At 43.2% G+C, this 25,615-nt stretch overlaps 3 protein-coding genes, 1 long non-coding RNA gene and 1 other non-coding gene across 11 annotated transcripts; 3 read left to right on the top strand and 2 right to left on the bottom strand.

Annotated features, from left to right (window-relative positions):
* The first annotated feature begins 87 nt into the window (after positions 1-87).
* Tbc1d8-9 (TBC1 domain family member 8/9) lies at positions 88-6,123 on the top strand. 2 transcript variants are annotated; one of them, NM_001275224.1, is made up of 11 exons: positions 88-228; positions 707-873; positions 1,352-1,610; positions 1,668-2,229; positions 2,289-2,437; positions 2,513-3,908; positions 3,973-4,190; positions 4,249-4,478; positions 4,584-4,934; positions 4,992-5,080; positions 5,146-6,123. In NM_001275224.1, exons 1-11 carry the CDS (start codon positions 185-187, stop codon positions 5,449-5,451), a joined length of 3,771 nt encoding a protein of 1,256 aa, NP_001262153.1. In that variant the 5' UTR covers positions 88-184; the 3' UTR covers positions 5,452-6,123. The 2 variants fall into 2 exon arrangements, with proteins under 2 accessions (NP_001262153.1, NP_649305.1); NM_141048.2 differs by having other exon boundaries at positions 4,249-4,934; positions 5,146-5,654.
* Positions 5,572-8,589, bottom strand: Tsr1 (Tsr1 ribosome assembly factor). Its single transcript, NM_141047.4, has 4 exons — positions 8,376-8,589; positions 6,750-8,311; positions 6,429-6,695; positions 5,572-6,372 (listed from the first exon to the last, which is right to left on the bottom strand). Exons 1-4 carry the CDS (start codon positions 8,479-8,481, stop codon positions 5,863-5,865), a joined length of 2,445 nt encoding a protein of 814 aa, NP_649304.1. The 5' UTR covers positions 8,482-8,589; the 3' UTR covers positions 5,572-5,862.
* Positions 8,590-8,776: 187 nt separating this feature from the next.
* Positions 8,777-25,030, bottom strand: Rab26. 6 transcript variants are annotated; one of them, NM_001275222.1, is made up of 7 exons: positions 23,173-25,030; positions 15,535-16,216; positions 13,895-14,005; positions 11,093-11,201; positions 10,540-10,650; positions 10,310-10,454; positions 9,614-9,908 (listed from the first exon to the last, which is right to left on the bottom strand). In NM_001275222.1, exons 2-7 carry the CDS (start codon positions 16,174-16,176, stop codon positions 9,794-9,796), a joined length of 1,233 nt encoding a protein of 410 aa, NP_001262151.1. In that variant the 5' UTR covers positions 16,177-16,216; positions 23,173-25,030; the 3' UTR covers positions 9,614-9,793. The 6 variants fall into 6 exon arrangements, with proteins under 6 accessions (NP_001287142.1, NP_001262151.1, NP_001097658.1 ...); NM_001104188.3 differs by having other exon boundaries at positions 23,173-23,797; NM_001170017.1 differs by lacking the exon at positions 23,173-25,030 and adding an exon at positions 21,219-21,423.
* asRNA:CR46068 (antisense RNA:CR46068) lies at positions 10,293-10,794 on the top strand. Its single transcript, NR_133291.1, has 2 exons — positions 10,293-10,493; positions 10,596-10,794.
* Positions 25,031-25,153: 123 nt separating the features above from the next.
* lncRNA:CR45674 (long non-coding RNA:CR45674) lies at positions 25,154-25,581 on the top strand. The gene has a single exon (NR_125033.1). It is a non-coding gene; the product is annotated as a long non-coding RNA:CR45674 (long non-coding RNA).
* The last annotated feature ends 34 nt before the right edge of the window (positions 25,582-25,615 follow it).

Raw genomic sequence — 25,615 nt, 5'->3', positions numbered from 1 at the left:
TATTTGATTCAAAAATCGGACGCAGAGTGCACCCATTCACAATAGATTGCTTAGTTCTTTGTGCGTTTTGTGCTTTCCAGCCAACGGGCACACTTGCCACAAAAACAGCAATCAGCGCTCGATGCAGAATTAAACAAAGAGTAATTTTGTATTTAGAGCCTGGCACGGGCTAAGAACAATCAAAATGTGGATTCAGCCCAAGGAGCTGCTGCTTCCCTCGGCATTTTGGTGAGTTATAGCCCAAGTCCGCAGCCGAATCGAAGGATTGCCGAAAATCCAAATTAAACACGGCTGCATGGGTGTGTGGGTGAATTGGAATGGACGGCATGTGTATATGCAATGTTATGTTTATGGAAGACATCTCATGGAATGCGATTATCGCGAAGTGCAGGCGGAATGGGGAGCCGCCGATCACGTATTTGGATTAGGCACAAACGTCGTACTTGCAGCTAGCTAGTTGAAATGCATTTGTTGATAACTAATTGAGCCAAAAGTTCAAGACTCCAACTCTTCAGATCGCTGGTTCTGATTTCGAAACGCAAAAAGTGCCAGCTGTGTAAAGTCAGCTTGAAAATTGATTTCCAACTGTTTCCTGCTGCGTAGAAAAGTGCAGACACCGCCCTCTAGAAAATAGCCCCCGTTAAGTGGGGCCCTCCCCCCTTGATAAGCCGACTCTAAAGGTGAACACCATAATTTTCGCCCACAGGATTGCCGAGATGCACTCGAGATACTTTGTCCTGCAGAAGAGACGTGGCCATGGGGAATCACGCGGATTCGGTTCCATGTTGGTGGGCACCTACGACAGCGTGATGAACACCAAACCGGCACCCTATCGCATCCTCCACCAGACGCCCTCGTCGGAGGTGTCTTACGGTAGGTCCAATATCTCAGACTCATCCGCTCTATCAGTTCCAGTACCTCGGGTCTATTTCGTATGTCCAGCAATCGGTGACCGTGAATCATCGGGCTTTGACTCGCATTTATGGGAGTATGCCAATATTTCTTTCATCTACGGTTCCCTCGGCGCTTACGTAAACATGGAACGGAGCTGATTACAAAAGCTGCGGAGGCTGGATCGTTCCTTTTGTTATTCAATTTATATTATATTAAGAAAAGAAGGCAACTGACGGAGTAGGGTACTTGAAAACCAGGCATTTTCATCTCAACATGCGCAAGGCGCTGAAATGCGTGTTATCCTAAAGTTTAGTAAAAAATGTTTAAACTAATTTTTGGTATCTTACTGTGCCTGTAGAATAATTAATTCCATATCCATATTGTGCTGATATGGTTTTTAAGTCGTGTTCTATAGATAAAAATATAAAAAAGATTAACAAGAATCTATTCCCTACAGAAATCGCCATTGGCATTACCCAGGATGAGATTGTTAAGGATTGGGAATGGCTGAAAGCTAATCTCTTTAAAGTGCTGGACGAGATGGAGAACGAGGACGAGGTGACCAACTTTACCATATGCAAGATCCAATCTTTGTACACGCAAAACAATCAAGATGACACTGGCGAATCGGCCGATTTCAAGGTTATGAAATCAAAGTTTAGACAGATTTTCAAAATGCCCGAGGAAGAGCGATTAGTTATCTCTTATTCGGCCACGTAAGCATATGTTCAGTATACATTAAAGGTCCATATTTACTGAATATTGAATTCCAGTTATGTAAAAAACAAGATACCAAGGCAGGGTCAGCTATACATTTCGCTAAACCACGTCTGCTTTTACTCCTACATGCTGGGTCAAGAGATCAAGCGTATTATACGCTTCGCAGAGCTGGAAGACATCAGCCGAAATGCGAATACCATCTATCTAAAAACCACCAATAACATGACCTACAACTTTACAATGCTCTTCAACGCCAGCGATGCACACTTATTGATTGAGCAGCTCAACAAAATGGCCATACAGCAGCTAATCCATGATCCAGATAGTCCTGTGGTCGACCACGATACTTCTAATTTCTCACGGTTGGGTTCCAAAACGTCCAAGAAACCAGTTCTACTGCGGGATTTGACAGCTCGCCAAAAGTCCGAGGAGTTTCGTATTTACTTTCGATTGCCACAATCGGAAATAATTGACGGAAAGATTAAGGCCAATATCTGGACACCTTACTCAAAACGATTTAATTCGGGCTTTATCTACTTATCGCCGAATTTCTTTTGTTTTCGTAGCGATGTAAAGGATTTGGTCAGCGTGGTTATACCCATGAAGACCATAAAGGTTCGCAGACCATAAATGTACTCGATTTCGATAAGTTTTAATTATTGTTTGCACTCTAGAGCGTTGAAAAGAAGGATGATGGCCAGCAACGTTTCGAAAACCAAATTGTAATTATAACATCGGAGAATGTGCCTTTCATGTTTGCTCATATCGTGGACAGAGCTGTGTTGATCTCCAAGATCACAGACCTTCTGGCTCGAGTTCATGTGTAAGTGTTAGATTAAAAATCTATGTTGCTATACTTACATGTATATATTGATCCTAACCATATTATTTAACGCAGTCCTTTGAGTCGCGAACGCGCTAAGTACGACATTTCGTGGAGCAAGCAGACCGCTCTGATGAACACATTCAAGACACAGTTCAGCGCAGAGATCATACAGAAGCAGGAGGAAAAGATGGTGCGCTGGGAGGCGCATTTCCGGGACTTCGGACGGGGCATTGGAATGTTCCGCACAACGGACGTGATAAATCTAATAGTGGAGGGTATTCCTGACAAACTGCGCCAGGAGATCTGGCTGATATTCTCGGGGGCAATCCACGACAAGGAGATGAATCCCGGACTGTACGAGGATCTCGTAGAGAAGGCGGCTTGCATAAAGAACTGCTTTGCCCACGATGAAATTGATCGGGACTTGCCGCGTTCGCTGCCCGAGCATCCGGCATTTCAAAGCACCGATGGCATAGGTGCTCTGCGGAGAGTCCTTCAGGCCTATGCGCTGCGGAATCCACAAGTGGGCTACTGTCAGGCCATGAATATTGTGTCGTCGGTGTTCCTGCTCTTCTGTGATGAGGAGAACGCATTCTGGATGCTGGCCAGCCTGTGCGAGAACTTACTACCGGACTACTACAAGGATAAAGTGGTGGGCGCCCAAATCGATCAGGGTGTGCTTAATGAGCTAGTGGAGACGCATTTGCCTGATTTGCACGGCCATCTGGAGCAGTTGGGTGTGATTAAGATGATTTCCATTTCCTGGTTCCTTACCATCTTCATGAGCGTGATCAGCTACGAGAGCTCGCTGCACATCCTGGACTGCTTCTTCTACGAGGGCGCCAAGATCATTTTTATGATTTCACTGCAGATCATTGAATGGAACAGGGACAAACTGTTGATCTGCCAAGATGATGGCGAAGCCATGCTAGTTTTGCAGAACTACCTGGAGGGAGTCTACAATCCAGAGTACCAGGTGCCTCCTACGACGGACAAACGGAAGATGGAGCGTAAAGTCCAAACACAAACAGTTCAGACCCTGATCCATGAGGCATACACAAAGTTCGGTGAGGATATCACACAGCAGCGCATCGAGGAGTTACGCAACAAGCATCGCCGGTTAACGATGCGACAGTTCGATATCGACAACGAGAAGACCATTGTCAAGGCTTACGTCCAGAATCCGTATTTCAACCGCAGTGAACTGCATATGCTGCTCACTATCATCCGGGAGGAAAAGCACGCCCTTAAATCCCTGCAACAGCAGCAGCAGAAGGTTCAATGCCCGTTGTCTGAGACTCCCCAGCTGGTCCCTCAGTCGACAAGCAGACCGATCCAAGATGCCGGCGCCTCCGGAGGCAGATACGAGGCTTACAGTGTCAGCTATGAGGTATTCCACACACTTTTTACGGAACTGACACCCTGGCGTAAGTGCGTCAGCGTGGACATTGGCGAAAAATTGTTTAGGGTATGTTAATGATCTTGGAATAAGAATTGGCATGAATCTATATGTCTCTGTTTTCGTTTTCCAGCTTACTGATAAGAAGGGAACTGGTGTTCTCGACTTCGGACAGCTCATCAATGCATTGGGCCTGGTCTGTTCCAACAAGAACATGGAGAAGCTGAAACTCCTCTACGTTTTACATCTTCCGCCCCTATTGTCCAAAGCGGAGATTGAACGATCACGTCGCCCGCGCCCACGCACAAAAGATGATGCCGAGGAGGCTTTCGAGGCGGAGGATTTCTTTGAGTGAGTGTTTTCTGAGGCCCAAACTATAACGAACTAAAACCATGCATTTCTTATTTAGTAATGACGCCTCCGAGTCGATGGAAGCGTTGCCCTCGCCCTCGGATCACAATTTTGATGCCGATGACTTTGCCCTGATTAGTGCCACCCAGCATCTGCACAACCTGGCCGGAATCTCGGGAAACACATTTATGGACCTGTCACGCACTCCCAATCTGTCGGTGAACTCTAACACCTCCTCGTTGGCGCATCGCAGCTCAACCTTCTATGTGGACCTGCCGGGATTCCAGGGTACTGCCACATCCACAGATGCTGGGCGGGACGAAGACGAACTCCAGCGACAGCTTCGCCAGCAGGGCCGTTACGAATCGATTGACACATTTTCGGATATTTCAGATCTGGGAGCGGCACGCATTACGCCGCCCGAAGCGGGAGTGGGAGCTGATGTGGTAGCCGGAGCAGCCTCGTCTGCGGCCGCTGATCACATGCTTCTCAATGTCGAGACTATATCGAATTTCTCACAGATCAGCGACCTTGTTGCGGCCACACGTCTAGAACGTGTTGACTCGAATGCCACGGACTTGCGAAGCTTGGGCAGTCTTGGCTATCTGCTGGACCAGCCGGACGAAGGCGCTTCAAATTCGCAACACAGCATTCCCCACATGCGTAAGGAGAATTTTCAGCTGTTGTGGCGCAGTATCATAGAGATCATGGGTCTGGTCCAGGATGAAGAGATGCAAAGGGCTTGTAAGTATAGCCTTTAAAACGTGAAAGTACCATTCAAAACTATTGTTCATTTTTTAGATGAGAATCTCTTGGAGCTTGGAAACAGCAATATTAAAAAGGAGCCCAGCCTGGAGAGCTTTACCCAGCTAAATATGGGTGGCGATGAGGTATGACTTGCTTTGTCTTTTCAAAGATTCCCAACAATCAAAACAAAACTAAATTTTTCTTTCAGCAACCGGATAGCAATGGCAATCCCACCACTCCTGCACCAGAACCCATTGGCACTACCCGTCTATTTGTGGCTCTAGAAGAGGAGCTTCGTCAGGCGAGCGGAAAGTCCAGGACCACAACAACAAGCAGTGGGGACAGCAGCAGCACTAACATCTCCGAATCCTGGCACATATCTATTACCCAGTTTATCGCCACGGTTCTGACTGTCAACAGCATTGTAAGAGGTTTCCAAACACCAATCCAAATAAGCGAACAGATCGAGCAATTGCAAAAGAAGCGTCGCAAGTGTCTGTCCACCAATTACTGAATAATCATAGTCCCATCCCTGCCCTATGTCCTGTCCCCCCACAAAACTGTATTAGCCATATTCTATGAGAACCTGACCGATTCTTTATCCTTGTGCAATGCGACAAGCTTTTAAACGTATCCATGTTATATGTATGTATATTGTATTGCCTCTACCATTAAGTTAAGACAATTGTTTGTGAATATAATTCTATTATTCCTATTATACAACGCAGTCACATATAAAAAATTATCGATGCGGGATTTTTGTGTACATATTTTATGTACTTTTCGGGTGACATTTCCCGAATGGACACTTCGTAGGTTTCATACTTTTAGAGGTTTAAATGTAACAACAATAATATAAACTCATTTCAGAAGTTATTCGCACTGTCCATCGATCACTTATTTATCCATCCATTTGCACACACCTCTACTCTTCCATGGCCACTTGCTGCGAGCTCCTCCTGTTTGCCGACGCATGTTGTCGCTCGTGCTCCGCCGTTCGCACCAGACACTCTTCGTAGGTCCATTTGGGGAAGACTCTCTTGTACAGGTACATGAAAGCAGTGTCGTAGGATCGCAACTGCCCATCAAAGTAGCACTTCATGTGGCCGTGCGTGCCCAGTGACTCCTTAATGTGTCCCAGCCGTCCGCACTTGGTTCTTAGTTTCACAGGCTTGAAGTACTCCACATCCTCCTTGTAGAAGAACATGTAGCGAATAGAAGCCGACTTGCGATTGATACGCATGGGATGACCGCTGAGAACAACGCGCTTGAGAACAATACGATCTGGATTGCAGGACAGCAGGCGTCCACGGGCAACCAGCGCCAGGGTGGAGTCGGGATTCACCTTGAAGGCCAGCACGGGTGCCGGAGGGAACTGAATCGGTGCGTAAAACGTGGCGCAAACTGTTTCGTACGGACGGAAGTAGCGTTCGAACTGGATAAACATAATCCATTAATAAATAGTCAATTACAAATTAGTCCAAATATTACCTTATGCTTATCCCCATTGGTGTGCTGACTGTAAATGGGATTCACAACAAAGCGACGATAGCCGCACTGGATTATCAATTGTTCTTTAGACTTCAGCGGCACCTCCGAGTCGGGCATTCGCTGCAGTACCACGTTCATTACGCACATCTGGTGCTCATGGGGTAGCATTCCATATACAATAATGTTGTCCATAAGCTGGGCGGACTTGAAGGCATTCCAGCGGCTCTCAGGAACATTTATCACATAAAGAGTGACGTATAAACCAGGCTGAAAGCAAAAACATTATAATCTTATAAAACCGAATTTTTGGAAAATCCCTACCAGAACGCCCTCGAACTCCTTGGCTTCATTAAGAATCCTACGCTTGGTGCGGTCGAAGTTCTGGAACTGATAGATGCGAGCATAGTCAGCGGGAAGATTCTCCTTGGCATCCCAAGGCGAAGTTCGGAAGGACTCTAAGCCGCGATATTTCTGGAACCTCTCGCGAGCGGGCACATCCAAAGGAGTGTCTATCTCATCGGGCCAAAGCTGATCCGTGCGTGCTTGCTGCAGCTTCTTCAGGGTCTCACGCTCCTCCTGGAAGTCCATTTGCTGATCGTACTTTTCGTCGTTGATGGCAGCCTCCGAGGCCACGGACACGGTGTCCTGGAACTCCTCAGTGTCTGAGTCCCGCTTCTCGTACTCATCCTCAAAGGATTTGTTGTCGCACGACATGAAGTCCTCATTATCGTCTTCTTTGTCGTCATCATCATCTTCACTCATGTCATCGTCATCCTTACCGTCTGGGTCTTCCACTTCCTCCACATCCGGAATCCAGGCAGCCTGGTACTCGCTGTAGCCCTTGGGTACACGCTTAACAAGCTTCATCTTTTTAGTTTCCGCCTGCGATGCGGCAATCTCGTCTTCGGTGGGCCACGTCTGCTCCGCGTCCATGGGGTCGGGTATGTTTTCGCTTTGAAGGGAAGTGCGCTTAGAGGGATCACTGCGATCCAAGAGACGCACCTCACTATTCTCTCCATCGCGCGATTTATCTAGCTTATACGGATCTGGAGGGGCCACCACCTGGCTTAGCTGGAAATCACCCAAGCCGGGAATGTGGACCAAACCATTCACGTTAAGAGACTGTCCACGTAAGAAACCAGTAACTTCTAGTGTGCCCAGATCGTCGCTGGGATCTGAGCCCGGTTTAAACTCTACCACATCTCCAAAGAGATGTGGCCGATTGGCGACGTTATGGAGGATGCGCTTCTTCTGGCCTCCAATGCGCCGCATAACATTCAAGGCCTCGCTAGCGGTGTCCAATTGCATGATCTTCTCCTCGGGCAACAGCTTAGATATGACCTTCTGAGCCGCCTGCTTGGCAGCAGGACGACGCTTGGGATTGATTGACTCCAGATCCATGAGGGCTACTACCGGAGTGGGTATTCCCTGGGCTGACATCATGTTAAAGATCCGTTGACCCCAGCGGTCGAAGATCTCGTCATCGCCAAAGGCTGCGGTGGTCAAAAGCAGGGTGGTGTCGCAAACCTTAAGGTAATCCAGGGCAATTAGCTCATTTCCGCGTCCCACTGGTGGTGTGACAAAAGCGAAACGCTGCTTGAACCTTGGAAGATTGATGTAAACAATGCCACTTGGGGAGTTCTCCACGACCAGTTCGCTGTCACAGCTCTTTAGGATTTCCAATGCGGACATGGGATCAATCTGTTCGTGCATGGGTAGTAGGCACACAAGAAAGGGAGCTGTGTTCTGACCACCTAGTTTTCTCTTTTGCTCCAACACCTCCTCCCTTTTGTTTTTCCTGAGCTGGTTCATCTGGTTGCGACGCTGCTCCTTGCGCTGCTGCTGCTTGTGCTTGTGGGAGATAGGCCTCAGTCCAATCTTCCCTGTGAAAGGTGAACGCCCATGTGGGTTAGAACTCTGGATGATGCTATTAAGATTTCCACATACCTTTTTGGGCATTGTCTATTGCTCCTTTGGAGCGATGACGACCCGTTTTGTGAGCCTTGTTCGCTTGTTTCAGCGGCCCGGGCCGATGAAAAGCATGATCAGCCATAGTTACCAGGTAATTAACTATCAAATTCCTATCAATTTACGCTGTTTTGTTTCCCGAGGCTGGAGCTAGAGCACATGTTCTGTCGATTCAATATTTTTCTCGATAGCTCGACGTTTCTCTTGATATCGATGTTGGGCGATGTTTTGCAAAACATCGCCTGTAGCGCTTAACAGCAGTGGTGAGTATGTGAGTTAGCAGCTGCTAACAACTGTTGTATTGGGCGCAAATTTCAAAATATGCTATTGTACTGTAGGGCACTTCCCAAAAATGAAACAAATTGCCGCCTTGTTTTTTAAACCACATTCAATGTAAATATGTATTTGCTGTTTATGGTATAGACTTGACGTCTGCTTGAATATAACGCTTTTTAGTAGCTAGTTTACATTCATTCCGTGATATATGCATGCATCGGATTCTTTATCTTTTGCTGTAGTAGCTCAGTATAGTATATGTTCAAGTTGTTCAACTGCCTTTGATTATTCGCAACACCTTTGCCTGGGCGCGCTGTTCAAATTGGTTTGGGAATGGGTTTCTGATTGGGCTTACACAGGCGTAATTAGTAATAATTAACTTAATTGCGTAGCGTATTCATTAGTGGGGTGTGTAAACAATTTTCAGGGCCTCGTTTGGACCTAAAACTTAACGATAGTCCATAACACTTAACAATTAGGAGTAAATCAATAGAACTAATAGTAGGTAAATTGAGTGATTGTTTCTCATTAATTGGAATTGTAGTATCCCGAGATCTCCTCTGGATTATTTAGGTAGGTATATATTCTCCAAGCAGTTCTATCCTCAGTGAAATCCAACGGCGTGCTGGATAAATCTCAATGTGGCATGATTTTGCTGCGTTCCGTCGGCTCTCTCCTTAAAGTAATTTATGCAGTTGTATACGGATATTTGTATGTATATATACATATATATATATATATATATAGTTTAATATTTATGCACCGGGCCTACTGATGCCGCAATGCCAATGGCCTGCCCTATAAAAATTATGCGTATCGCGTCCCGTTCCGCCCCGAAATCCCCATTTACCTACAAAACATGCCGAGTACTCTACCTTCCGTCTAGGGTCTTACAAAATTGGTGCAATCTTATCGAGTGTCTTTGTGTGATTTTCTTTTTTGTCGTTTTGGGTTTGTTTCAATAAATGCAGAATTTCGACTCTGCGCCATCGAACGTGTCCTTCTGCTTCCTTTCGAGTGCCCCACTTCCCATCTCAACTGGCTGCGGGCTTATTGTTGTCTTTGTGCGCGGGATCGGGAGGATATGGCTCTTCTGTCATCCGCAAGTTGGCCAATTTCAATTACATGTTCCTGCACTGGGCGCAAACCGAGCGCGCCTTTGTATTGTCACGCACAAAATCATGCACATTGAACTTTCCATCATCGCCGTGCTCGTAGCCGCGACTCTTTAGTTGCCTGCAAATGAGAATGAAGATATTAAATGTATTGATCGGGGAAATTTCGAAGAATTCCATAGTGGTTTCACGTTCTAGTAATATACGTATCTCCTAAAATTAATTCTGTATTAATCAATTCTGTACTAAGCCTAAAACAGAGTATATTATGGATACAAGTTGTAAGAAACCTATAGTAATGCCTATAGAAACCTCATAGTAAAAGCTTTGCTTTAAATCTGAATACCTTCATTTTCGAAGAAATGAAAAACGAAAACTGAACTTTTCAACTATTCCAAGCATTATCTTGTGAATTTGATCAAATTTACATAGCTAAGATACTTAATATATTTTTAAATCAATATGTCTTTTTCCCAATTGGAAATAAATCGAATTTAGGATGGCGTTGCAAGGAGAACTCACCTGGCCACCGCTGTGAAGGACAGCTCCACATTGAGTCCCGTCTTGGCCGAGGTCTCCATGAAGGGCACGTTGTGCTCCCGCCCCAAACGCTCCCCATCCTCCCGCTTCACCTGCCGCTCGCTGCCGCTGCAGTCGGCCTTGTTGCCTGCGGATTGAAGCGAAAAGTTGATTCGATTCGAAGCTCGTAAGTTGATTAAGTTCAATCAAGGCCCTTTAACCCGATCTCTCACCTATTAAAACGATGACCACGTCCTCCTGCGCGTACTCCCGGATCTCGCCCAGCCAGGCGCGAATGTTGTCATAGGTGGTCTTGTTGGTCACGTCGTACAGCAGCAGTAGAGCTTCGGTTGAAAAATGCAATTAGGTTCAGTAGCAAAGGTAGGATAAAGTGCATCCGAAACAAGGATAGTTATTCGATAAAAAATAAAGTAATTGAAATTTAAAATATACATTCAAACTTCAATAAATATGTGGTGTATTAGATATAACATCAAACTAATACATTTTTTTAAATATGTGCAAAATGATCACATTTCCGTGTGTTACGAAATCACTCCATTTCTGTTTTCTTTATATGCACGAGGAAATAACGGAAAAACTGGATGTTCTTTGAATAAAAATTACCCCTAACAATTTGAAGGAATTTCATTGACCTGGAGAATTTCGGTTTTCTAAACAGATCGAGCATTGGGTTTTAGTACTGCATTTTTCCACAAATGCTTGAAGATTAAATATTGAATAATAAAAATATATAATAATATATAATACTCGTGGGTAGCTCACCGTGCGCGTCGCGATAATAGGCGTGGGTAACGCTCCGGAATCGCTCCTGACCAGCTGTGTCCCAGATTTGCAGCTTGACGCGCGTTCCATCGACGACCACCACTTTGTTCTGTTGGTATTTTTATAATTGAAGGATATTTAATTTATTATTTTATCAATGCCAAACAGGAAACCGGGCCGTGGAAATGCAATTGATATGTAAAATGCAATTAATTTACGAAATGTACATGCACAAAAACCGTGCCTTTAAACTACAAATAGAATGGGAGCAAAATGCTTGCAGACGAGGGGGATACCGTTGCGTATACTTAATACATGTAACTTATGCGCAACGTGGTCTCTACCCAAATTTCACATGCACACTTCTTAAAAGTAATGGAGTACGAGGTCGGGGGGAATATTCATAAGTACGGGCATCCGTTGAATTGATGAAAGCCAAAAGGTCGAAGGATCCGACAGAGTGATAAGCCACCTCCTCTTCCGTTTTTCTTTTACCCGAATAATGAACAGCAGACGTTGCGGGTTCGTCCGGCTATTGGCATCACGATGGCCCCATGTTGCTTCTCCACTAACTACTTAGACAGTCAGTCAATACCATAAAAGTGTACGGGCCAGGGAATACATAAAAAAAACACACACACAAAAAATACACGACACACAGCAAAAGATTCAAGTACGGGGTGTCATCACTTTAATGTGACTGTGCGGCATATTGCCTTGATTTGATTTGTATTTATGAGAAGAAAACACGACTAAAAAGATGAGCCAAGAATTTCTGGCTTATCATAGACTGGGCTCATGAAGCGCCACCACTTCGTTGGTTTCATTTCAAAAGGTTTTTTTTATTTTAATGATAGTAAAGAAATATGTGGAGTTATTTCTTTCTTTGTCATAACTAAAATTTAGTTGTAATGATTAGAATCTCAGGTAAACTTAAAATGCATCCATTTAATTGTTGTATATCATCTACATCCTTACCAAATACCTTATATTGAAATCGTATTTTCTTTCGTACGTATAGGAAACGTATACTTAGTTACATATAAAGTAAAAAAAAGTATATATAATTTCAATTGAAATGAAAATAAATAAATGAATGCGTGCACATATCATACAACACACAAATGGATAACTTTTCGTACATCTAGGGAGTTTAAACATTTAATTATCCATAAATTGGCAAGCAGTCATACACGATATTCGTTTACTTTAGACTTTGGCCAAGAATCAGCCAAGTTGAAAAATCAACATGAACAACTCCCCAGCGAATTAAATTTCATTCCCCAGTTCATTCCCCAATGCCCCACTTGGAAGCCGGCGAAGTGGGTGTGAGTGACTCTATGGGGATGAGGTGCATCCCCGAGGCCACGGTTAGACAATGGCAGAGTCGACACATTTAATATAGAAAACATGGCAACAATTTAAAGTCAAGGAAACGCCAAACGCATGGGGCACTTGTAAAATTCCCCGGGACAGAGACAAATAGTAGTGGATGGAGAAAGAGAGAGAGAGTGTGAGAGATAGGTAACACGGGTAGTTTAATAAATTTATGAGCCATGAATCACATAGAAAGGAGGATGGATATATGGGAGGTTATAGACTGAGGCAAAGGAAATGCCTCCGGCCAGGATAACAAAGTCCCTAAATGTTAAACCGCGCACAATAATAAGCACACTGAAAGCAACAACAACAACTGGTTAAATACACCGAACAAGAACAAACGGCAAGCACACACACAGACACACTGACAAAGACACGGATAAGACATCAACAAGTCCTTTTCAAGTTCACATGCTTTTTAATAAACAGTCCCCCAAGGATTTTTATCTCTATCAACAAAGTAGGAGGTTGGGTTTGAACAAGAACTAAACGTAAAGAGGACAACCGCAGGCGACTACAAAATCATGAAAACCACAGCCCATAGACGGGTCAGCGAAAGAGGCAGAAACAAGCGGTTATAAGGCGACAGAAACAAGCGGGGTGGAAAGATACAGACAGAGGTGAAAATCGCATACAGAATTTTGACAACTGTTGAGAGGACTCAGAAAAAGGGAGTCACACAGGGGGAGTGTATCACACGGAAAGAAGTTTTTATGTTCTATTATAAATTAATATGGATAATTTAAATGTAGATTTTAAAAAATGTTCGTTATATTTAACATATTTAAAAAACTGTTAGACAAAAGAGTATAATGTGGCTAAAAGCAGCGACTATTACCCTTAGCTGATGGAAGTGTAAAAGTGATGGCGATAATCAACCAGTAAAGCGAGTGCTGTAGCAAGCAGATTTTGCGTCGGTAGACCCCGCATGCCAAATTTCAATTTTCTAGCTTTATACTTCCCAAGTACGGAAGGACCTACGAACGGACGGACGATTCTACCTCTTAAATTTTACATTTAGTAGTTAACACAAAATATTTTACAATTTTCAGAGGTTAATTAACTGATTAACTGATTTATTTATTACCTCTTCTGTATTAAATGCAAATAATTTTCCTTGTGTACCCAATGATGGACAGTTCAAATAGAGAGATAAATGATGTAGATTTCGTAGACAGACAGAGTCAGTGATGTGTATAAACTAAGCTGAGAGGAGGAGAAAACACTTATGTGGAAAGAACAACAATGATAGGAACACTATCCACAACAACATCAACAATAACGACAAAAACATTAACAACAAGAAGGATAATGACATTGACAACAAACCATACAGTATACAGAAAGAGGGAACTGAACCGACAGACACACAGAGATTTGAACAGAATGGAAAAGAACAAACGGCGGGAATGAAGCGCTTACCCTAAAATCAATGCCAACTGTGCTGAGGAAATAGCTCGGCACATAGCGACCATCGCGGAAACGGATCAAAAGTGAGGTCTTGCCCACTCCCGAATCGCCCAGCATTATGACCTATTTTTCGGATGCCAAGGGGGCGCCGGGGAAAGCCAAGAAAAACCAAAGAAAACCATGTGATACGTGAATTGTTAAGTACATTGTAGTGGTTCGATTTTCACATAATAATTTATGCCGCAACCTAATGTTTCCAGCTAAATATTTAATGAACTGCTTATGAATTTTACATGACAGTCGGGCGGGAGTGTTGAATGCTCTCAGTTTCGGGATATCCTTACCGTAAGGCACTTCCCCCTTTCAGTTTACCTCCTAAAATGCTTTTAAAGGCTACTGCTGATAGCCGCTGTTGGCTCGACTAAAATACGCAAAGTTGGTTTGGTTATGCAAACATGCAATTGCTGATTTTCCAGGGAATTTCTCAGCTAGCAGCTGGTCACCCAGCACAAATGTTACATAAAAACGGTGAGCAGACCTACTCAAATAAATCCCTGTATTTGCAATAATAAAAATAATATAAAATAAACAAATAAATAAATTAATATTCTAGGTTCAGACGTTTTTATAAAGTGTTTCTCTTTGCCTTAATACCAGCTCTATTCATGGGCGGAATAAATATAAAAATAATTACCCATCTATGGCTTTAAGTGCCTTTAAGCGGGATTCATGCAAATTCGACTAGTCCCCTCTTCAGCAGTCAACATTTAACGAGCGAGTCAAGTAAATGGAATTTTATGCAGCTACTGTTTTATATATTTTTCATTTTCACGACTGTGTTGGCATTTGGACGACAGGAGGAAGTCGCCGCCCGAAGTGCTGTCATAATTCCACCGAATTATTCTAATCAACAGCAGCTGCAGTTCTACGGAACCAAATGTCGCAAGAAACTTTGCTTTTGCTCTCCAACTTTCTACTCGTCCTTGTTGTCTGCGCATTTAATTTCCTTTGTCACTCTGCACTTTATTGAATTTTATGACTTCCTTTTCGCCTGCTTATGTAAATCACATTGTAAAACAGGCCAAAAGCCGATCAGGGGCGCGAACGAATATAAGCCTGTTCGTAAAAGTCGGAGGCAGCCAACAAAAAGGTATACTATATAAATAAAATTGCGGCCTCACGACCAAGTTACTGGGGGAGGTAACTCGTCAAGTTGCAGATAAATATACCCATAATAAAGCACATATATTTTGTTTTTTCCTCAGAACGCCTTTGTCGCCGCTTTTTGGAAAATGCAAATTGGCAGTTGACGAGTTGAAGCAACAAGGGGGTTTTTCATTGTGTCACTTTTTTTGAAGTGAACGGGGGAGAGTATCCTTAGGAAACGAGTAAAATGTGTAAAGTATTATTGTTGGCAAATAAATAAATATTTCAATTTAAAACTTATATGGCAGAAAAAACATACAGCTCAGTTTTATGAAAAATTGACTGAACTGCCTTCTTCGTAACATTTTTAAAAAATTTACTAATAGTTTTCGTAGCTAGTGCCCTAACAACTTTTGCACTCATTTTATCTCACTTACTTCCCAATCTATCATACTATTCATTCGATATTTTCCTAATTAATTTCCCGTTTTCCCAGTATTATTCACCTTGCCCATGATATCGAATTCGTCTTCCTCCTCCGGAGCCTTGCTCGATGAAATCATGCGGATGAGTGCCCGTCCAGCGTTCTTGCAGAGCGTTGCGCTGGCTCCCTCGCTTCCCGGTCCCGGAGCAACTGGAGCCGGTGCAACAGGTGGCCTGGCCACGGCAGTTGCCGATACTCCTCCTCCGGAATCCAGAAGTGGCTGTTGCTCCGTCGCGCTGGCCAGCCGTACGCTATTCAATCGGGCCATGAAACCATTGCCAGATGGCAGATGATGTGATTGCGACTGCGATTGCGATGTCTGTGGAGCATGATCCCGGAATATGGAGGCTGAGGTCATGTATTCCGGCAGCAGAGGCTGCTGGGAGATGGACTGCTGGCGCTGGTGGACAATCACGCTGGGTCGCCTCTTCGGATAGCCATCGTCGTCCGAATCGTCCGAGGCAATGCCATTGATCTTGTCCAGCGTTTTGGGTGGCAGCTGGCCGGGTGTGATGTGCTGCCAGGTGGGCTTGACCAGGGACTCCCGGCGAGTGGGGGATCCACTGGCCAACGGCGTTGGGGTGGCCACCGAAATGGAGGGCTTGCGGGAGCCCGACGGACTAGCGATGGAATCACTCCGATATCTTGTCTGCTGCCGACGCATCTTCTTGAAACCTCTTTACTTCCTGCTGATTGGCCTGATTCTATATTTAACACACGCACATAAATCAATAATCTCGACTCGGATGTCGGAAGTGTCTTCATTATTGATGGGCTGAAAACAGAAAACACCAACCCCCAGGAAGAAGTAACCCAAAACTGAAGTTTGTTTAGGTCATAGATACACACTCACACACACGCACACTTTCATATTCACACTCAGTAGGTTCCGTCAAAGTCATTTAAACTCATTAAAAGCACAAACAAGATGGGAACTTTCATTATCGTGCGTTCGTAAATATGTACGGGTTTGTTCATAAAATACATGAATATTTCGACATAAAACAATAAACCACCAGATGCAAATTGAATGTAATTTCCACGCTTTCTCCTTTTTGGCGAAATGAAATGAAAACCGAAACCCACAAATGCTCCGGGGCCACAAAACAACAACTGTCGTTGACAACAGTGGTGAAAGTGGGCGGTGGGTGGGTGGATACGAATGGAACAGTGGGTGGTGAACGATGTTTGGTTGCGGTCTCTGTCGCTAAATCAACAGTTGGCAAGCAAACCGCAACGCCGCCAAAAGCGAAAGCAGGAGCAAAATCAGCGGACCGAAGCCGTGGCTAACTAAATTTTTGGCTCATTATGCATTGGCTCGTCCTGCAGGAGGAAGTTGGTGAAGTGCTAAAGCAGGGGAGGAGGTGAGGAGGGGGATGGGGTGTCAAAGGTTAGTAATGGTCCAACTCTGTGATTAACTACCGCTCATTAGTAACCACGAATGGCCAAGGCGCCAGTATAATTAAGTGATTACAAATAGCTTGTATATACGGGAATGCTGCCAATAATATTAGCATACTTTTTGGGGCCAAAAAGCGTTTTGGCTGGGAACTGGGAACTTCCCAGTTTGCTATTTTCCAGAATGTATTTTTAATATAAATATTTTTAAAGATTAGAAGATGAAGATATAATTTCGATAAATAAAAATTTAAAATGCTTATTCAAAAATAAATAAAAGTTCATTCTTAAGTTTTATATAATTGCAAAAGCCATCAATAAGCTAACAGCAAGTGCGCAGCTGATAAATTTTCAAATATACTTCTAGAAGGTTTTTATTGAATCCAAATCAATAATTTCAATAACACACAACGCATAAATTTACCCCCCGTAAGCGAATACATAAACTAGAAATCACATTTCATCTACCAAAAATTGCTGAACTCTTATTTACTTTGATGGCTTTGGGGTTGCTGCTGGCAGTAGAGCAAAATTCATCCGAACTTTAATTTAATTCGCAGCTCAACAAATGGCCAAATGCCAATACATATATCAATACGCTTGTTGGGCTTTCAATTTTCAGACAAAACCCTTTTGATTTGGCTGATTTGGGGTGGGATTGAGGCGTTCGAAGCTGGTTTATCGAAGTTATGGGACCAGCAGATCCCGGTGAACTCCACCATCCATCCATCCCACGCCATCTGCAACCTTTATTTTTGACCTCCTTAAAGCGCTTTTTTATGACGGCCTTCGACGGGGGGAGTTAAATGCAGGTCAACGGCAGCGAACACGTGCGAATTGTTAACTGCTTTTCTGAGAGCAGTTAAAACGGGGCTAAGTGCTAAAGATGGAATGGCAACGAAATCGGATAACCCAGGGACAAATTTTATAAATGGAGAAAGGTTCGTTGAAAGGCAGCTGTTACTGGAAAAACTTAAATTGCTATTGCTATTGAATATATTTGTGATTATTTTTACATCTAGTAAATGTTTTAACGGCCTTGGTTTTAAATTAAATTTTGGTTGAAATAAAGACCTAGTGAACAGATTAATAACAAACATTTCGCATCAAAGGACATTGAAATCGGATAGGCTTTCAGCCAAAATCAGACAAAAGTTTAATTTTACCAATTAGGAACACATTCCTAGCAACGCACACAAATTGAGACCTTTAATTATGCCCGAATTAAATTTAATTCTATATAGACATTTTTGTGGCCTGTGGGCATTTCGCTTCCCCTTATGCAAATATGAAAAATGATATTCAAAAAGTTGACCCTTTTCCACCAGCGTGACCCCGCTCGCGGGTCAATGAGGTGTCAATCCATGAAACAACCTTTCCCAACGGCCATCGAGCAATTTACTTAAATCAACTTAAAACGCAGTGCCTGATAACAAAAGTTTTTAATTGGGTTGTCGCAGCTTTCGCCCCAGCTGATGCTTTTCTTTCTATTTCATACCCTACAGATTAAAATAATGCTGTTAGTAAGAAAAAAAAGAATTTTTCAATACAAAATCTACTTCTATTTCAAATTGTTGTGAATCTTAAGTTATGAAAAATACAATTAATATTAATTCATGAGCTTCCATTCTGTTATATTTCATTCAAAGGAAGGTCTTTTGACTGTGAAAATAGTTGATTCAAATCGAAAATGCTTTTTCCAGTGTACCCCATCGCTGTAGGTGACAACAACCAAAAGGCGGAGAGACAAAAAGGAAAAGCGAAATTTCCTTTCCCGGACTCCACAAAATTTGTTCAAAGTTAAAAGTTAAGCAGCATTTTTCAGTTTCTTTCATAAATTGGGTGAGCAAAAACGAAAGTTCCCACTCCCGTTCCCATTTGCAGCTTGCCGTGTAATCGCACAAAGCGAAAGGAGAAAGGGAGAAAGTGGTTGGTCCGCTGGGAAGAAAGTGGGGGAATAGCCACCGGAACGGTTCATTGCACAGCTACCGACGCCGCCGGATCTCCCACTCAGTACAGAATGCTCGTGTAAGCGTACAAGTATGTCCTGTCCACGCATACACACGCACAAGGGCACACAACCACCAAGAGGAAAGCAGAACACACAGATGTAAGGACACACTGACTTACATTCAATTTAGCGTTCAATCACGCCGCTTAAACGGCAACAAGGAGCAGACAGAAGCGCCAGACCATTGTCTGTTTCCTGTTTGCACGGACAGCTTTAAGGAAATGACGAGCCAGATGGATGGACTGAATCCCACGCAAAAGGACATACAGCACCGCTCGAGCTAGAAATCTCTTTTGCAACAAATTTTATAGTTGGATCGGGAAAAGATTATCAATATAACCAACGATAACGAGTAACCAAATATCTTACATTGCAAAAATGTATCAATTTGGTTTTATTGACCTCTATTTTCCATTGTTTATAATTAATTGTTTGACTGTTTTTAAGTAATTAATTAATATTAAATTTCCAAATTAGTACTCTTTGTGATTAAAATGGTAGCTATTTGATGTACGTAGTGTTCCGAACCGGGCCGTTCTAAAATGTATGTTACTTGCAAAGGAAATAGACTTTTGAAAAAATGTAATGCAGATATCTTTAAAGCCAGTAAACAAGTTCGATGGACCTAACTATTTAAACTCGGATGTTGATACTGTTCAAGAAAATATATACTTCATATGGTAGGCTTTACCTTTTCATTAAGGGTTTTCGTTTTAGGTAACCCTGACTCACTTTTAAAAAGGGGTTTTTATGATGAAGTTTCTGCAATTAACATTTAGTTAATTTAGTTAATTCATAGTTTAGTTTAGCTAATAGGATCGAGACTTTTCAAAAAGCTCTATTATTCTGCTAACTTCCGTAGAATACTCACCCGGCATTCTTTTTTTTTTTAGTAAAACTTCAAACTGGCGAGTGAGCCAATTCGCAGGACAAAAGGCGAAGTGCTTGCGCGAAGGTTTCATAAAACTGCCAGGCCAGCCACACAACAATTTAGTTCCAGTGCATATTAGTGGTCATTCCGAGCGGAGGGACAAAGGAAAGGGCTCCTCTGAAGGAGGGGCACTCACCACCCAGGAGATTTGTGCTACTAATCGGCTTAAACGACGGTTCAAGTGACTTTCACCCCAAGGGGACGGCCCAGGAAATTTCGAAACGACAAGAAAGAGGACACCTGTGGCAGTGAAAGAAAAGTTTTGGGGGCTTTATAGACCTATTCTCCTCAACCAACCGCTTTTGAAATTTTTCAAATCGTCGCAGATAGGCAAAACTAATTTTAATTTCGAAAATCGATGGCTCATTTATCTCTATGAATAACGTTTAAAGCGAAAAGCCACTTAAGGAATGTACCTCAGCTTCTAGCTTGTTAGACACTAATATAAGTTCGTTGTTAAAAAAGCTGATATCAATGGAAAATCATCACCGTGGCCCTCGGCACTTTTGTGTTCATCAGCAGTTATTGACTCCCACATAATTAATGCGCATTTGAATGAAACCCGAGTCCGAGTAAACAACAATGGAATCTGGTTAAGATGTGAGAGACATAAGGTTCGGGTATAAATTGGCTTACATTTAATTGCATTTATCAAATTCCAATTTAATTTAGACAATAAGCTAGTGGCAAATGAGTCGAGAACTCTGCAAAACAATTGAATTTTCCAATTAACCGAATTATCAGAATTCGCCGAAAATGACAACAATGATTTACTTAAACCAAAGGTTTTCTGCGAAAATATGTTGGTTTGGCGGCAATGTGTTAAGTCTTTAAAAAAGTATACATATTTCCATTCTAGCATCTTAATAATCATAAGTAAGGTAATGAATTAATTAGTGTTTGTCCCTTTAAGCTTCAAAACCGTTAATAAGTAATTTCCAGTTCCAAACCTTGAAAATATTTAACATGTTAGTATTGACAAATATCTATTATATGTCTAGTTCCTTGTTATGCCTAACAAACCAAGATAGTATCATATATAGGCATAACTTATACTTCAGAATGTTTCAAACAGATTAATCAATTAGAAGGAAACCGAAATTCCCAAATCCGCTCAACGCAACCAAAGCCAAAAGAATGTTGGTTACAACCATTTTCCGCTGCCCTTCAATTATTGAGTACCGAGCAAAAGCCAGTCTACCATAATTGTTTTTATTTATTTTTAACACGCGCAGGACCTTGTCAAATCATCCAGACATCACAACACACAAGCCATTTGCACACACACGCGCGCAGGATGGTAAAAGGATAAAAATTAGGAAGTAATAAAGTAAATAAGAACTGCTGCTTAAATGCAAGTGCTTACTAAATGTTTACAAAATGTAGTAAGTCTTTAATGAGCGCGCCTCAGAAAGTCAGACACAAACCAGCACTTCACTCTACTTGGCTCGGAAACTCGCGACCGAGTGTTTTTTCGGCTGGAGCAGCTGGTTCAGCCTTCCACCTGGCTGGGAAATACGGAAAAGCTGCGAGGGATGCGAAGGATGCGCGACCGATGCTTATCGGAACACACAGCTAGACTGACTGGCGGGCCCAGGAGAAAACCATCGTCGCATCAGTCTCAATTCCTCGCAATCCTTCGCAGCAGCCGAGTCCTTCGGCTTCGCTTTCAGTCCGATTTCAGTTTGAGTTGTAGTTCGTGTGGCTTCGGCTATTTCGGCTTTGGCTTGGAATCAGGAGCAGCAGCAGCAACCCTGGCCTAGAAACGTTAAAGGTGGCGGGGAACGGGAAGGGGATTTGGTAGGTTTCAGGACTCAGGTGTCTGTTCAATAGGGTGCTCCGATTCTTGCCAGAATATTCTTCTTACTTCCAATTCCATACCATACTGCGAAATTCCATATCAGGGCGAGAATTTCAAAATTTCAGATACTTTGTGAAAATAAATATGATTAAGATTTTTAGTTAGAAATATGAAAATTCCTGAAACATACAAATGCTACCGCTATATAATCATATGGATCTTATGTATATAATGCTCCGAAGTTTAATAGTTTTAAGTAGTTTTCTGAACCAGTGTCCCACCCTGATGGAGAAATGTTTGTGCCCCGAAGTTGAGCACGCGCTTAGTGTTGCAATGGGGAAAAGCGGGCTAGCAGGGGGAAAATCAGCAGCAGCAACATCCGAGGCAACTGAAAACCGTTGCACTTGAACTTCACTGGCGGCCATTGCGGTGGCTGTCTGTCTGTGTCTGTGTCTCTGATTGCGCCTGTGTGCGGGCGTGAGGGTGAGCGTGGGAGAGTTCGTATCTGTGTGTGGTGCGGATTGCGGTGAGTGAAAGTGAAAGGCAACAGCAACAGGTCGCGCGAGTGTGTGAGTGCGCGCTGCACATACAGTCACACACAGACAGCCATCAATGTCAGCACAACACAACAACGTGGAAAAGGTCGAACGCAGAGATTTATATTTACCGTGCGGGAAAAAATCAATTTGGGGGATTTCAGCATGCCCGCCAAAAATAGAAAATCTCCGGCGATTACCCGAACAATATGTTGCCTATTTAGCGGAGTAAAAAGGTGCACTGCGAGAAAGGATTCCAATTGGTCTTGTCATTTTTAATACGTTTAGGAGGCGAAAAGAGTTTTATTATTTACTGCGGAATAGTAATAACATGTCTCTGTACCGAAAACTAGAAATATATGTATGTAAATGGCACTACTACAAATAATAATATTTAAACGAATTTAGGCGTAACAGCCATAGAGAAAATTTTGAAAAAACGACAGTCTGTTATGAGATTTGGATTAGTTATTTACTCCCCAGTGCCCCGAAGGCGGAGACTTATATTACCAAAAGCAGGAACTGCTCCCCAATTAGGTACACACAGCAGGCCAATGCACACAGACGTACTCTTACTACATAAGCGAGCCCATTCGAATGTGCGTCAATACATGGGCGGGGAAAGGGGCGGCTGGTTAAGTAGGCGGGGTCAGGCTACTGTGCGGGTTTCATGCAGCAGGCAGCGCTACGGATTCGCCCACAATCGCAAGTTTAAGGCCAAGTGAGTTCCACAGCTTGGGCACCACGCTCGAACTTCTGCAACTCGAACCAACATCTGTCAACATGCGAGAGTTCCATTCTGTATTTAAGTTGGCATATCATTAAATTCACGGGTTAGGCTACCAAGTACTTTGCATTGCTTTGATGTTGCTTTTACCGAGAAAGTAGTTTATAAAACGGTAATCCTTTGGTTCGAGTTACAGCATATGGAGCTAGAGTAGTTTCTACTTACAAACTGTGGTACTGCAGTATTCAAAACTCACCGTAAGCGCAATGCCCACTGTGGCGGAAAAGGAACCCAGTCGGAACTCGCCCGTATTGTATTTGACCAGGAAGGAGGTCTTTCCCACGCCCGAATCCCCCAGCAGGATCGTCTTGTGGTTAACCGTATCATCGAAGGGCTGCTGATGGGCGTTGGACGGGGCTGGGTGCATGTCCACTTCATCGTAGCGATACGATCGCCAACCATCGTTATAGTCATCGTCGTAGTCATCCGTTCCGTACGCATACATCTGCATTGCCTCGCGGGAGGGACGATAGCCAGGATATCCGGTGGCCGAGCGCTGAACGGGCGCCATGATAGCATCGTCGTGGTAGTGATGGCTGCCCGTCAAACTCAGCTGGCTGTGGTGGTGGTGGTGATGGTGGTGGGATGGTTGGTGGTGCGAGGATTGGTGGTGATGCGAAGGATTGTGATGTTGTTGCTGCTGCTGTGTCGTTGTCGTCGTTATCGAGGCGGAAACTGAGGCGGGCGCTGCGGGGGGATTGTAGGAGCCATCGCCAAAGGGCCGGCGACGCAGCTCCTCGATCCTGGCCTGGGTGGTCTCCGCATCCTCGAAGACGTCGTCGCTCATGCTGCTGGCGTCGTCGGGATGCGCTGATCCCGCTGGCGGTCCTCCCGCCCCGGGGTCACCTTCGCCGCCTCCCAGTCCCACCGCTGTGCTGGCCATTGGTTTCGATTTTATTGGATTGTGTCTTGGCCAAAAGTTGTGCTGACGCTTTTATCCTGAGCTTTCACTTTCTCATTGGTTTAGATTCGGGATTTGCTCTGAGCTTTATCTAGGCTTTCCCCTAATTAACTCCGAAACTGTCTCTTTTATTTGCGCATATTGAATAGAATTGTGTCACATTATCATCGACCCCTCTTCTGAGGATTTGTATGACCTCCTATTGCGGCGTTCCTTTCTCTTTTCTTTTTATAAACTCTTTTTTTAGGCAAAACGACTGATAAATACAAGCTATTCCATTGTCCTGTTTGCGTTAATATATGGCCGTAATGCTCAATCTACTGGTTAAAAAATAACCGGAAGTTTTCGTTAAGCTGTGTCTCTCTTTTGTTACTTTCTCTTTGCGATTTTGACACTTGGCATTGCTTCTCCCAATATAACTGTAACTGGCTAGCTTTTATCGCCTCTCATAGTTTTGACGTTTTCTCTGAGCTTTCTCTCATCGGCATTTCCGAGTTTTCTCTTTATGACTTTGACATTTACCGTTGTCCGTCGCTCCCGTCCGGTTGTGTGGCACGTTTTTCTGAATGAATCCGCTATTCGGGGCTTTCGCCTGGAGATGGGGTGGTTTGCCGTTGCTATTATTATTTCCTATATGCTATAAGCTTAATATTTTCGCCAGCCTTATCAGTTGGCCAGTTTTCCTAATCGCTATTCGTTAGTTTTTCGCTCCGTACAATTGAACTAGGTATTGGTTTTTCCCCTTTTTTGTTCGGTTGTTTGGTTGCTTGGTGTTTTGTTTGAAGCCACTAATTAAATATCATCTATGTAAATTGTAACTAGCTAAACATATTGACTAATATTTTATAGGTTATGCGCTAATTGGTGCTGTTTTCACTATGAATTAAACATTAATCTATTTATAGGGTTCGCAACAATTTGCTTGGTGTTTTTCTTTATGTTTTGGTTAAAGCTTTTGGTTAATTTCTCGTTTTCGTCGTTAAGTGTGAAGATTCTCCATGCGTTTCGCGTCCCTCGTCGAAAATATTGCGATTGATTTCAAGGGAATGGGTGTTATTTCAGTTGTTGGTCTTGGTGTTGTTGTTATTTCACTATCACAGCATAAATAAAATAATGTCATCGTCGTTGCCGCCCCCGCCACGCGAACCCTCGGCCAACATACAACTGGCATAAAATATCTGCAGTCGGCCACTTCCTTTCACATCCATCCTGAGCTTTCGGCGCTCTTGTGCTTTCTCACACTCTCTCCCGCACTTTCTCTCCCTCTTGAGGATGTGGCATTTGAAGAGTTCGAAGAGGGTAACTAGTTCAGTTGTAATCAAGTTAATTATCAAACTTAATTGAATAGGAATATGGGGCGAAGTATATGTGGCAATTTGTGATACAATAAGTGAAGCAGGACAAAGGAAAATCAAAACTCAATATGGGATGAAAGCAACACAACGATAAACGTTAACGAAAGTATAATATTTCGTTACCTGGAATTCAATTCAACATGCAGTTTAAAAAGAATACTGTACAAAGGATTCATTAAAAATGCGCTTATTAAAATTTGATTAAAAGCTATTTTATATTTAAGCTAATTGGTTTAACTTCTCGCCGGTTTAGTAATTTGTAGAAACGATAAAAGAAAATAGTGTATAAGGCAACAGCGCCAAAAAAATGTTTTCTAAAACATTTATATACCCCATTTATAAATAATAGAAAAATGTCAAGAAATTCTGAAAATATTTTAACA

This window comes from Drosophila melanogaster, chromosome 3L, assembly GCF_000001215.4.
Source record: "Drosophila melanogaster chromosome 3L".
NCBI lineage: Eukaryota > Metazoa > Arthropoda > Insecta > Diptera > Drosophilidae > Drosophila > Drosophila melanogaster.
This window is presented reverse-complemented; position numbering and strand designations above follow the sequence as displayed.

Coding starts and splice junctions, on each gene's coding strand:
- Tbc1d8-9 (NM_141048.2), top strand. CDS start 185: ATGTGGATTCAGCCCAAGGAGCTGCTGCTTCCCTCGGCATTTTG. Junction 229..706: donor CTGCTTCCCTCGGCATTTTG/GTGAGTTATAGC, acceptor TTTCGCCCACAG/GATTGCCGAGATGCACTCGA. Junction 4,191..4,248: donor GAGGCGGAGGATTTCTTTGA/GTGAGTGTTTTC, acceptor TTTCTTATTTAG/TAATGACGCCTCCGAGTCGA.
- Tsr1 (NM_141047.4), bottom strand. CDS start 8,481: ATGGCTGATCATGCTTTTCATCGGCCCGGGCCGCTGAAACAAGCGAAC. Junction 8,312..8,375: donor AATAGACAATGCCCAAAAAG/GTATGTGGAAAT, acceptor CACCTTTCACAG/GGAAGATTGGACTGAGGCCT. Junction 6,696..6,749: donor AGGAGTTCGAGGGCGTTCTG/GTAGGGATTTTC, acceptor TTTTGCTTTCAG/CCTGGTTTATACGTCACTCT.
- Rab26 (NM_001275222.1), bottom strand. CDS start 16,176: ATGCGTCGGCAGCAGACAAGATATCGGAGTGATTCCATCGCTAGTCCG. Junction 14,006..15,534: donor AATTCGATATCATGGGCAAG/GTGAATAATACT, acceptor TCCGAAAAATAG/GTCATAATGCTGGGCGATTC. Junction 9,909..10,309: donor TCCTTCACAGCGGTGGCCAG/GTGAGTTCTCCT, acceptor TCTCATTTGCAG/GCAACTAAAGAGTCGCGGCT.